Here is a 13,430-nt window from a genome sequence, read left to right as displayed (position 1 = left end):
TATGGCGGCCACAGTGGATTTGCAAAGGGAGATTTCCACGGCCTTAATAACAAACGGTTTCTTATGAACACTTTTAGCTATATCTGACACTTATACTGATAACTATTATACTAGAGGCAATCCTTGGTTGGATTCTGTTTCGCATGAACTATTTCGAAATGGGAAGATTCTTATAGTTTATTTCAATTCGCACTAACCACGGCTTAACAAACGCTTCACAATACACTACTGAGAACTATACACCAGTGTCCAGTAGCGTCCTTGGAGGACAAAAACTCATCCAACAAAAAGGAAAGTCTTATTGGAGTCTGTCTGGCATGCACTTATTCGATTCTTAGTTTATTTCACTGGTAGATTTGCACCAAGAGAGATTAACAAACGCTCCCTCGTTAGGGTTATCGTATGGCTGTCTGACACTATGAGAACGATGATGAGAACTACAGGGTGTCTCAAAAAAGACTATACACTTTTAAAATGGCTGCCAAATGAAAAGTATTTGATTCTGGGGGAAAAGGTTAGATGTATAGCTAGCTTATATGGTCTCAACTTTCATAATATGAAAGTATGACAACAAGTCCGAAAATAATGTATGCCTGGGTGAGCTCTGCTCACTTATGTGAGGGTATGAAAATTAGGCTGCGCAGGAATTAGCCTTTTGTGAGCTTACAAAATTGATGGTGATATGATGATCAATTGCAATCAGATTGGGTTTGCTGAATGAATTATACTATGGTTTGTTAAACCATTTGTTTTATGCATGAGTAAACAGGAATTGCATTTTTTCTTGTAGCATTGTTACTTTCTCAGTGGTGTGTTCATATGAGTCAGGATGGGGTGATGGTAGGCCCCCTACATTTTTTTCTACACATCTGTGACTTTGAATAAAGACCTTCACCCCACATTTCAGTTATTGTAAGATTAGTTGAACATTTCATTGTTTTTTCTTAATAATCAGACGGGGATTAAGTAAATTGATTATTCAAATACGGTTTGTTGAAAGAAGGAATGTCAAAGATGTTGGCTATTTATTCATCAGGTTACCCATTGACCTGAAGTAGCCGACGTCTTGTAAGCTACAAAGGACTACCTCTCACAAAGGGAAGGCTAATTCATGCGTACCCTAATTTTCAAAAACCCTTCACAAAAGAGAGTGGTGCTCAACCAATCATGAATTGTTTTCGGACTTTTAGGTATCATATGAAAGTTGAGACCATAAGCTATCCATACACCTAAACCTTTCCCCAAAGAATCATTTATTTGTTATTCGGCAGCCATTTCAAAAAGTGTATAGTTTTTTTTTTGAGACACACGGTATTGTAGTGGCGTAACCTTGATGTATGTGGGGGGCCGGGGCGGGGAGGGTCTTTTTTGGTATCCGACTAATATCCTGTTATAAATATATTCCAGTCGATACGTTTATGAATCAAGTAGGCCTAAGCTTGGTTTGGAATTGGATTATAAACAGCAACATATCAGGGTTCTTTTACTCATTAACTCAAAAACGTACCTGGTAAAAATCATGATAGAAGAGCTGGTGATGATAAAACTTCGTTATAGAAACAACCCCCTTTATAGTGATTTAATTTCAGAGAAGATGGCAAATTTATTACACGAACATTTACCCGTGAAAGAATAAGGCCTACGGCGTGAAACATTTCTACTATACGGCATCTGAACTCACTTAATTCCCATGCAGCATTTCCTCCTTGTATCCCTGAACACAAACAAGTTATTGACCAATCTATATAATGGAACTATGCAAAAGACGTAGGCTCAAGAAGGATTGAGTCTACGTCGCTTCATACCAATATGAAAAGAACACGCTGCCATTGCCTTTTTGAGGTATGGCGGACCGTGATAGGAGTGTACTGTTTGGTTTGGGTGTAAACAGACAAATATACCCAAACCTTATATAGTGTTGTAGCATTGTGTCCGCCATATCTCAACATGGCTTATGCCTTTGATCGAGTTTGTTGTGAAATGCATAAAATGGTTAGAAACATATTTTAAAAGTAGAATATAATAATCCATACAAATATTACTCGAAATTGCATGGTTTTCATTTTACGTCGCGAACTAACACGGGCGGGAATCACCTGACAAAATGGCCGACCCTTTGTTCAATTCAACGGTATACCATTGATAACACCTCAGGTGTGTGGCGGCCTCAGCGTTCCGGCGGTCTCAGAACTCCGGGTGACGTCACCGGGGATTTCGGCACGCAGTAATCACGGTCTCAGATCTCTGGCGTGCCAAGCTCTCCGGGAAGACGTAGCATGCTGTCGTTTCGGGCGTGAGTCCCCGCCCCCCCCTACCGCCACGAATAAATCTTCGAGACCTGTTTGTTATCGTACGAGTGCTTTTCCGAGGGGCAACCCAAACCCCTTTTCTGGCTTTCAGAAGAACCTTCTTTGTAATTCCCACTCCTCAAATACTTATTATAAACGTGATCACTTTTTTTCACAATACTGTCGCATACGATCCACTCGTTCACCACACGCTATGGGCGAACCCATGACAGCTACGAGAGTAGACTTGTGGACAAGTCGTTTATGATCCCACGCGGTGAGATAGTCGAGTTGCGGCGAACTGCTGGTTGCGCGACTACTACGAGCTGCCTGGAGTCGGGCAGCGCAGTAGTTGCGCAACCAGCAGTTCGCGCGCGGAGAGCACCGCGTGGGACAATAATTAACGACTTGTCCTTAAGTCTACTACGAGAGTGTACTCGGCACAGCGCTAAAATCGACTACTTTCGCTTGGTGTGCGCAGGCATGGCATGACGTAATACTACCGTATTTGGTAATCTGGAGCTCTGAGACCGCCGGAGCTCCGAGACCGCCCCACCGGTACTGAATGGTATGCCATTGATATCACCAAAGGTACTGAATGGAATACCCCCTGGGTTTTCAATGGTATACCATTGCCGCTATAGACCAAAGATGTTCAATGGTATAATATGCCATTGTTTTTTTCTTTATTATATTACCAACGGTCTGAATGATAGACCATTGGCTCTGGAGTGCCAATACCAAAGGCTAGACCAATGGTGTTCATGATGATTATACCATTGATATCACCAATGGTACTGAATGGTGTACCATTGGCTAGACCAATGGTGATCAATTCAGTCTTGTACTCTTTTTAAAGCAAAAATTGCTTGAACACCTTTTCAAGCAAAAAATTGCTAGGTACATAAGTCTATAGTATTGTACAATTTTTCAAGCAAAAATTGCTTAGTAAACAAACAAGGCTATAGTCTTGTACAATAGCCTTGTACACACTTTTTCAAGCAAAAATTGCTTAGTACCGGTGCTATAGCATTGTACACTTTTTTCAAGCAAAAATTGCCAAGTACACAAGGCCTTGTACACCTTCCTGTACACAAGGCTTTATAGCCTTTATAGCTTTGTACACATTTTCAAGCAAAATTTGCCATTTTCAGAAGAAACTTACAAAGTATACAAGGCTACAGGACAGTCTTGTACACATTTTAAGGCAAAATTTGGTAAGTTTACAAGGCTATACATAGCCTTGTCAACATTTTAGGCAACATTCGAGAAGTACATGTATACACATATAATGACAAATTTGACATTTTCATTTGAAAAGTATAGCCTTATACACATTTTTAAGCAAAATCTGATAAGCACACAACGCTTTTAAAGCCTTTGATTGGATTGAGGTTGTTCTGTTGTGCATAATTGCGATTGTACATATTTATTGTATGGGTTTTTTTATTTAAAAAGAGACTATGGTAGGCCGACATGAGAATTGACATTTATAAAAAACATATATATTTGGGGTACATTAAAATGCATGAATTTTTAGATCGATATCAATGGGCCATATTTTTGACCGTGTGAGGGTGCTCTCGTTCACTTCCGGGGGTATATTCATTCCTACTCAAAACAGATATGAAAGACCGGAACACATTAACAACACAGACATCTAATCCATCATGGACAATAAGACATTTGAAGGAGCCTATACAACCCACCTCTAAAGCAACTTAAACTACGGTGCAACAAAAGTGACAGAACGCCTATTGAAACTGTGCACGACAAATCGCATGTACCCCCGGAAGTGATAAAAATTGGATTGATTTTGAAGTTCATAAATATTATTGATGTTGACTTGTTGGCTCTTCATTGGAGTGCATTTGTTTCGGCCTGCTCCTTTCACATCATAATAATAATAATAGCGACTTAACAAGCATCAGAGTCCAGCATTCTCCAGAAGACGATCAGAGCATACTGATCGAAACGTCGAGTTAACCCAACGGTTCTTTTCAGAACCACTCCAACTCATTAGAGATTGTCATTACATGGTGTTACCGCAAACTCTTCTATATCTTATCTCCACCATGCGAAGTTTCAAATCCGACTTAACAAGGTTCTTCAAGGGGCATTGAGGTCAGGGGGGCACAGGTCAGACGATATCCATTTGAACATCCGACCAAAACAAAGAGTTCTCTGAAAAAGTCATAATTCCACCAAATATTGTTTTAGCTTGCAAAGGAATAGACTTTTATTAATGTTAATTAACCATTAACTTAAATAATATGAATGACAGAAGTAAAAAACAATACTAAGAAGAGTGAAAGATATGCTTGCAAAAACATTTATTAACCCTTCTGATTTAGTAATCCCTCCTTATAATAACTAATTGCATTGGTATTCAAAACTGTTTACCGGCAAGGTACACAAACAAACAAATAAAATCAGTAACAGATGACGAAAATCGTAGTCTACACACATTCCGTTAAAATTGGTTTCTAAATCCTGTTCTACAACTGTTTAAAACTATTAGTATGTGAATATATAGGTGCAAGTTATAAGATGCCACTGAACGGTTGTGCCATTTAGTGCGTAAATACTTTTCCATGCTGCATTGAAGTGCGTTATAACAGACTTTTTACAATATTAGTAACTAGCTTATAATATACCAGCTTAAGTGGGTGACATCTGTTAACAAGATCTAACACAGAAGAAGACATACCACAAGAGTTCTGGAGTCACAAAATTTGGTAAAAGTAAGGAAAGTTATCTTGCTGGAAGGGCCTCCGTTTTCAAGATCTTGCGATGTTGTAGCAGTAAAAAGAATATAAGATGCAATTTAAATACGTATTACTTCCAAAAATTCTATAAAGAATTTTTTGTTAACCTTTAGGCATGTTAAGTGCATAAACCAATAAAGAAATTCCACCATGTACAATAATATGTTGTTAGAACTGGATACCTTGCCAAAAAAATAAAATAAACGTTTTAATAACTTCCAAACTTAAATAAAAGCTCCACATAATCGCTTCAATCACTAAATCATAACTTTAAAAACTTACAAAATACAGAAATTTGAAAGCCACAGCAATCACGATAAAAAAATTACCAAAGAGTACTGTAAAATGAAGGTTTCTGTTTAGAGTCATACTGGGAATACCATCAACCAAAAAAAAGTGTTCAACATTAGTAGTGTAGATAGACCACTTGATCGTGAAGAAAAACCTTCATTTTACGATACCTTTTACAGAGATGTTATTTAATCTACCAGATGTTCTCGCAGTTGACGGTTGCGAGGCCATATTGGTTGATAACGCACTGGCACTGTCTCTCAACAGAACCTGACATGATGGGAAGGGCATCGTTGCGAATGATCTTCGGTAACATCGAGAGGAGCTCATTGTTTCCTGAGAGGAGCATGTCCAATCGGAAGATGGATCCTGTGCGCGAATAAGAAGAAGAAAAAAAAACCATGATAAGTAATTTATACATGAGAATATAGAAAATAAAATTGAAACCAATACCGTCATCCAATGATTATGATAACTAACAGCTCAGTGCTTTGTCTTTAAAGCGTATTCATTAGAAAATAAAAATTCATGAGAAATTAGCTATTACGAACTGCTTACCACCCAAAAGGATCTGTGGTTGAAATGCAAAAAAATAGTCAAAAGGTCTGACGTTTCGACCCTATTAGAGTTTTTCGACGGAGCTAAAGTAGAAAAGTAAAAACCTAAAAACTGACCATCTAACCAAAGATACATTCGAGTAAGGCGCCCGCAAAATAAGGTCCATTGACCAACTCTGCGCTCTGCTAGAACAATTTTGTTCCTTTCATCGCTGGTTTATCACCAATATGGCAGCTTCCATCATCGATACCCAAGGTTTTTTCCTAATTGCTGAAATCAACAACTGAATAATACATACCACGTGTGGCAATGGCCAGCTTGGCGTAGTTTCCGCTTGGGATGTTGACCACTCCTTCCTTGATTTTCTTGCTTGCTGTGATGATGGTCTTGTCGAACTTAATACCGACTGGTGCTCCTGGGGCAGACTTCTTAGAGATGGACTCGTAGTTGGAGACAACATACAGGATGATGCCACGGGAGTTCAACTTCTGTTGGACTTCAGCGAGAGTGAGGTAGGATTTCTCAACCTGCCAAGGCATCACATGGACAACAGTTATTAAGTGTTCAGAAAAGAGTAGAAAGAGCTTTGAAAAGTTTCACATTTTGTATCTTTTCTTTCTTCAGTTTCAGCATTTAACAAATGCTGGGAGGGCCAGTAGACTGATCCTATTTTGATTTAGTAAGCAATGGTGCTACTTCATACAGGGAACATGACTAAAATTGGTGTCATTTGTATCAAACAGCCCCTATAGCCCATGCACGCAATATGGGTAAAATCTGAGTCCAAACAACAACAGTCATCACTGTGCACTGATTTTGAAGCAATGCAATACACAACTATAACACCTCCTGCAGTTACATTTTAATTACAGCATGACATCTATCTTGGCAGCTTCATTTTTGTTTTTAAATGTTTCCCAAGATTTATTGCGATAAATTTTGATGTTGTTAGTGCATATGGACAAAAGAAAGTCTGATTTTATTCTTACCTGGCGTTCATTCTCGACAATAAGGATGATAGCCTTGGCTGCTCCAGCACGGAATCTGTATGTAGCGGCGAGACTGATGGCATCAAAAGCATCTGTTGGGTAGTCACCTTCGGAATATAGGCTTTCGAATCCCTTGGGCATGTTGGCAGCTGTGTTCATCAGGTAACCGTTGATGGTGTGGCTGTGATCTCCCTCATGGACACCATTGCTGCCGAAGGCTGCTAGACCATACATGTTGTTTTCCATTGGAGAGCTGGCCTTGCGGAGAGTGTTGTCCAACTTGTTGATGAGAGTGTTGAGGTTGACAAGGACTTCTGGACCTCTGAAGAGCTTGTTCTCTGAGACGACGAATACGATGTCGGCGCTGTTGACAACCTTACGTTCCATCCACATGGAGTCTACTGGGCGGTCACCACATTGTTCTGTAATGTTGGAAAGGGCAAAAATTACTTAAAATGTTTTGCCGAAATGAAGCAGATAGTCAAGATTTTGGAAAATCCACTAGATCAAAAAATAAAATAAAAAATGCTTAGTCATAGTTTGCTTTGACCAACACTCTAAATTAATTTAGGGACAAGTTCTGAAAACAGTTTTTGTAAATGTGAATGAATTGAAGATGAAGAATGAAGATTGTGCTTACCACATGGATCAACGACAGAGATCTCCTTGGTGCGAGCCAGATGAGTGTAACCCTTGGTGAGCGTACAGATATCCTTGCATTGGTCAGCTAGATTCCTGCACTCTTGGAGCCACTCTACTGGGCTGAAGGTCTCAAAGGCAGGCTGCAGGAGAGACTCTAGACTGTTGAAATTCTCCATGCACTGAGCCTCAAAAGCAACACGGTTTCTCTGGCTACATCCGGGAACCTGAACGTTGGGACGGTTGAAGCGGTTGATCTGGCACTCTGGACGGTGGGTTACCTCATAAGCGTTGACAAAGTCGATGATGTCTGTTGCATTCTCGCCATTGGGCTTGATGCGGTCTGTTCTTGCCTCGCGGTCCAAGTTTCCGAGGAGTCCACGTGTCTTGCCATGATACCATGAGCTGAGGGAGACGGAGCACATAAAGTTCCTTGAGTTGCAAGAAACCTTAACGCCGTAGGAGGAGGAAATATTGACCCATGGACCTTGGTGGAAGATGGTGACGGTCTTCTCTTCATCCTCGAAGGAGATGTCCTGGGGGACCACAGCACCATTGAAGTAGACGACATTGTCTTGGTTGATCCTCATGTGGACACCCTTCAGAGCCAGGAAGATATTCTCTTGGTTGCTGAACAAGGTGAAGTTCTTGTCGACGTAGTCGGTGGCCATCAAGTATGTGCATTCAGGGTTGGTGTATCCGGGGTGCTCATACAGATGGTTGTCGAAGGTCAGGACATGAAGTGAATCAAAGATCAGTGCAGTTGCTGTAGCAATAAATAAAGATGTAAGTGAATTTGAGTATTTCCTCAAAAATCTTTCTTATTCACTGAATTTATGTTTATAGATTCCGTATTGGTGCCAACAAATTCAGCACATTCCATTTTTTTCCCAACTAAAATAAGTAATGATTTATGGAAGCCCCCCACCCCGGGTAATAATTTTGACCTTCTATAATTTGTAGAAGTTGTTGAGGTAAATTTGTTGTATAAATTCACTTGTTGTCTTTGTTACTCACCTTCTGAGCTGAATGGTCTGTAGTAACGCAGAGCAAGGATCTTCTCGACTGGGATCTGCTTACGGAGTTCCTTCAGGTACTCGATCAGCTCCTTGATCTTCTCAATTCCTTCCTCGACCTTGATCCTCAGTTGTGGGTACTCGCTGTCGATCTTGTTACGGAGGTTCTCCATCAAGTCTCTCAGCTGTTCGACGTAGACAGGGTACAACTCGTTGGCTTTGTCAGTCAAATTCTGCACCAGTTCCTTAGCCTTCTCGACCCAGATGGGAGCAACTCTTTCAATTTCAGCACGGACCTCGAGTGTCTTTTCCTTGATCATCTTGATGAGATTCTGTGCATGGATCTTTGCATTGGGATACTCCTTCTTTACGAGCTCATAGATCACTTCCACCTGCATATTAAAATTTAAGTTTTACAACATTAGAGAGACTTGTCAAATGTAGTTTTGCATCATTGTTTTTTTTCTGTCGTTGCAGCGATTCATAAACAAACATGGCTTCACCTATTTTTGTGGAGCAATTAAAATTCTTACCTTTTGGGTGACGTTGTTAAGGAACTCGGTTGCCTTGGCCTTCCAGACTGGGTAGTTCTCAATGATGTTTTCCTTCAGCATGGTGTAGTTTCCTTCGATGTAACTCCTCCAGATGGTCCAGTTGCCCTCAATGTTGGCCCTTAGGACGATCAGATTGTCTTCAATGTTGGCTCTCAGGACAATCAAATTGTCCTCGACGTTCTGTCTGAAGATGGTCCAGTTGCCCTTCAGCTCTTCAATGGTGGGGATCTTCTCGGTGATGTTTTCCTTGAGTTCAATCAGGTTCTCCTTGATTTCCAAGATGACTGGGTACTTCTCAGCGAGCTTATCGAAGTCTTTGAGCTCTTCAAGAGTTGGCAGCTTCTTGTACTCTTCAGTGATGTTCTGTTTCAGCTGCATGATCTTCTCTCTAAGCTCTGAAATGCGCTGCTGCACGACAGGTTTGTTGTATACCTCCTATAAAAAACAGTTTGGTTTGCCAGTGAGAAACTTCAATCATATTCCATGGTTAACTTGTTTAAATGGAAAATAACAACAAAAAACGCTTGTACAATACGGTTGAAAGAATTCCTGCCAAAAGATTTTTGGGTGTAGTAAGAGAATTTTAATACTAACAACCCAATTTTAGGGCTGCATGTCTTTTTCATTGTAAAAAAGTCTCCGTATTAAAAACCAAACTAACCTCAATGTATTCACGGATCTCCTGTTGAGTCTCATTGGCACGTCTCACCCATTCCTTGATTTTAACGACGGAAGGCTCAATGAGGTTGAGCTTGATCAAGTCCTTGGTCTCCTCGATCATGTTCCACTGGGCCTCGGTCAAAGTGGGGGTCTCGCGGAAGCTGGCCCATGAGATTGGGTGGCTGGTGTTCATAGCATAGCTGTGCTCTCCAACTTGTCCGATGGCGTTCAGGCCGTTATCGAAGACGACTGGGATCTCTGAGATGACATAACGGACAACGTAGACAATTCTGTTTTGACTGTCGTAGAGGAAGGTAACGTAGCGGATGAATGCCTTGAATGGGATCTGATTCAGTTCGTAATAACGGACAAACCAACCTGAAAGAATAATCAAAATATTCACAATTGATGTTTAACTCTTAAGTATAGAACAAAAATATAAATAAATAAAAATACAAACAAATAGATACATCTGATCAGGGGTGAATTTCGCAAAGAGTTATGACTAGTCTTATCTCGATTTTAAGTTGAGTAAATTACTCGTCCTTACTTAGGACTAGCCTTAAGATTTTATTATCTTCTAGGAATAGTCCTAATTAAGTTAAGACTAGTCCTAACTCTTTGTGAAATCAACCCCTGCATCGTACTAAAAAAACAAAAACATTGTTCTTACCTGGCATGGTGCCGTTGACATAGGTGATGTAATCCTGAGCCATCTCGATGGAAGCAACCTTAACCTCTTCAGCAAGATTTCTTGTGTACTCGATCTGGTCAGTCACGAAAGCCTTGGTCTGTTCAAGAAGCTCCTCAGCCCGAACAACGTATGTGGTCTCTTCCTTCAAGTAACGCCATTGCTCAACAGCGTATTCTTTGATGAGCAAGTATTTCTCTTCAGCGTATTCTTTGACGAGCAAGTATTTCTCTTCAGCAACATCCATCACGATGATGTACGTCTCATTGACGAGATCGATGTACTTGATGGCGAGTACTTTGGTGTCTTCAGCCAAGACAGTAACAAACGCTACAGCCTTTCTTACATTGGACTCTACGGGGAAGGTCATGATCTTCTCACGAATGATCTCTGAGTTTTTCCTCAGGACCATCATGATTTCCTCGCGGGTCACCTCCAGCGGCTGGAAGCGGGTCTGGTTGGCCCACAGCATCATTTTCTCGGCAACCTCTAAGACCTTGGTGACATCTTCTCTAGCCATGAAGTCTCTGTAGACTTGCATGGTTTGCTGGTACTCTTCTCGCTCAGTGAGGTCAAGGTATAGTGCTTTGGCCATGGATTTGGCTTCTTCTAGGATAACCTTAACCTCATCGATGGTTTGTTGCAGGGGCTGGAAGCGAGTCTGGTTGGCCCAGAGCAGAGGCTTCTTGATCTTCTCAAGAATCTCAATGACATCATCACGAGCAAGGAACTCCTCGATCAGCACTTGGGCTTTCTCGTACTTGGCATTGAAGAACTGTCTGACTTCTTGCTTGGTGACCTCGAAGGGCTGCTTGGCAGCCTTCTTCAACCATTGCCTGAACTGAGTTTGGAGAATACGGCCATTCTCACGGGTAACGGTGATCTTGTTCTTAACCAACTCAACAATCTGGGCAGAATTAAGAAAGTGGGAGGAAATGATTAAGATTTTGTTTTGTTAGAAAAATAATATTGAGTTTACTGAGGTAGTTTGATACCACCTGTTCACCTAAATATTTCTCGTTCCAGACATTGTCAAATGTTGCACAAAGAGAGCCATGATTTAAGTAAAACTGCCTTGTTTTTTAAACTATGGATTCTTTAGTTAAACAAGTTGCCTTCGACCAAGAGAAATAATAAAAAAACAGGAATTTTAGTTATCATACCTCAAAGAGACTCTTCTCAAAGTACTTGCGGAGGTAGATGTTGATGGAGTGGGTCTCGTTCTTGCTTAGGACATCAAATTGGTTGAGCTTCAGCTCCACGAAAGTTGACAGTTTCTCCACAGTGGTGTTGATGAGCTCTTCCATCTCGGTGTAGTACTTCTGGTAGATCACCTCAGCCTCTAGGTACCACTTGTCAGCAGCATCTTTGACATGGTAGTAAGCTCTCTCGCCAGCCTGGAAGATGGTGCCTTCAAGGTATTGTGCGAGGTACCTGTTGAAGATATGCTCGGGGTCCTTGCTGATCTCAATGACGTAGGCAGTTGCATAGGACGCATAGCTGAGGCCGGTCTTGTAACCAATCACAGCATACTTGATGGCGGCTTTACCAGCTGCCTTGGCGTTCTTCAAAATAACAACCATTTTCTTGCCGGTATCTTTCTTGAGCTGTTGAGCATACTCGACAGCGATGACTCTGTATGGCATGCTGATTTCATCAACCCAGACAATGTAAGGTCTGGTCACATTCATAACCAACTCGGTCTTGTTCAGAGCCAATTCTTTGTAGTACAAAGCATATTCAAGACCAGCCTCGGAGATCACTCTAACCTCATCAGAGTAGTTGCGACCAAACTCCAGAGCCATCTTAGATACATTCATTGTGTAGTTGTACACCAGGACGGCGTAGTTGTTGATCTTGTACACAGCCAACTGGGTGAAGCCCTTGGTGTTATTGACGGCCCACTCGGTGAAGTTGAGAGTGTAGTTCAGAGCTTGACGGCTGAAGGTCTTGGTGTAGTTCAGAGCTTGACGGCTGAAGTTCTTTGAGTAGTTCAAAGCTAGAAGTGAGTAGTCTTGGGTCAGGTCGTAGCTCTTTACAGCGGCATCGTATACGGTCATATCAATGCACTTCATAACCCAGACATTGATGAGGTGTTCCGGGTCCTTGGTGATTCGGAGAAACTCCTCTCGGGCTTGTTCAAACTTTAGAGTGTATTCCTGGATAAGCTGCTTGACTTTCTCAACGTTTGCGTCGATCATTCTTGACATCCTCTTGGAATTCTTCCTGATGAAATCTTTCACAATCTGCTCAACCCTCTGAACCTCTTCCAGTGCCTTGAAGCTGTCGATGATAGATTCAACTGTGGTGAAATCCATGCGGTTAACAACACCCCTGATGGTGTCATTAACCTTTTGGATGGCTACGTTCCACTTCTCCATCAGCTTTTGGACTTGCTCAAGCTCATGGAAATTCTGGAAAGCTTCACGTGGGTTGTAGATGGTGAAGTTCAAAAGGTTGTAGGTGGTGTTAGCAACATCAACTGCCTGGTTCAGAAGCTCAAGAGTGGTGTTGAGGCCTTGCTCGAGGTACACCTTGGAGGTGTTGCTGGCATTTCGGACCATCTCAAGGAGGTTGTTGTAGATCTCATTCTTGAATTCTTTGATGGCCTGAAGGGTCTCTGGGTTCCAGCTGACATTGCTGTAGATGACACCAGTATTGTTCAATTTAAGCAGCAAGCTCAGGTCGATGGTCTTGATATCCTGAGAAAATTACAAGGATAAAATGTAATGAATTATTAGTCATTGTTTCAATCTTTCCAAATACAACAGTTTAAAATAACATGTAACTCATCAAACAAACAGAGTTAGGTTTAGGACTAAATTCAAGTACCTCCTTATTGTGGAAGAAAGTCATGATGCTTATTTAAGATTTTTTCCCTCATCAAATTGACAGTAATTGTTTTCAATCTTTTTAGATTCAATAGTTTAAAACGGAATACCACTCTTAAAAATACAAAGTTTTGTTCTGGACTCC

At 41.1% G+C, this 13,430-nt stretch overlaps 1 protein-coding gene across 1 annotated transcript in view; it reads right to left on the bottom strand.

Annotated features, from left to right (window-relative positions):
* Positions 1-4,604: 4,604 nt before the first annotated feature.
* Positions 4,605-13,430, bottom strand: part of LOC139945915 (uncharacterized) — a 30,569-nt gene continuing 21,743 nt past the window's right edge. The window contains exons 23-31 of the mRNA XM_071943431.1: positions 11,618-13,156; positions 10,437-11,361; positions 9,765-10,141; positions 9,083-9,538; positions 8,551-8,941; positions 7,535-8,299; positions 6,895-7,316; positions 6,204-6,432; positions 4,605-5,716 (exon numbers count right to left, since the gene is read on the bottom strand). Of these exons, the coding sequence (XP_071799532.1) occupies positions 5,541-5,716; positions 6,204-6,432; positions 6,895-7,316; positions 7,535-8,299; positions 8,551-8,941; positions 9,083-9,538; positions 9,765-10,141; positions 10,437-11,361; positions 11,618-13,156 (5,280 nt within the window). The 3' untranslated portion in view covers positions 4,605-5,540. The remainder of the gene's footprint in view (positions 5,717-6,203; positions 6,433-6,894; positions 7,317-7,534; positions 8,300-8,550; positions 8,942-9,082; positions 9,539-9,764; positions 10,142-10,436; positions 11,362-11,617; positions 13,157-13,430) is intronic.

Source organism: Asterias amurensis, chromosome 13 (assembly GCF_032118995.1).
Source record: "Asterias amurensis chromosome 13, ASM3211899v1".
NCBI classification, from domain to species: Eukaryota; Metazoa; Echinodermata; class Asteroidea; order Forcipulatida; family Asteriidae; genus Asterias; species Asterias amurensis.
The sequence above is the reverse complement of the archived record's forward strand: the minus strand, read 5'-3'. Positions and strand labels throughout refer to the sequence as shown.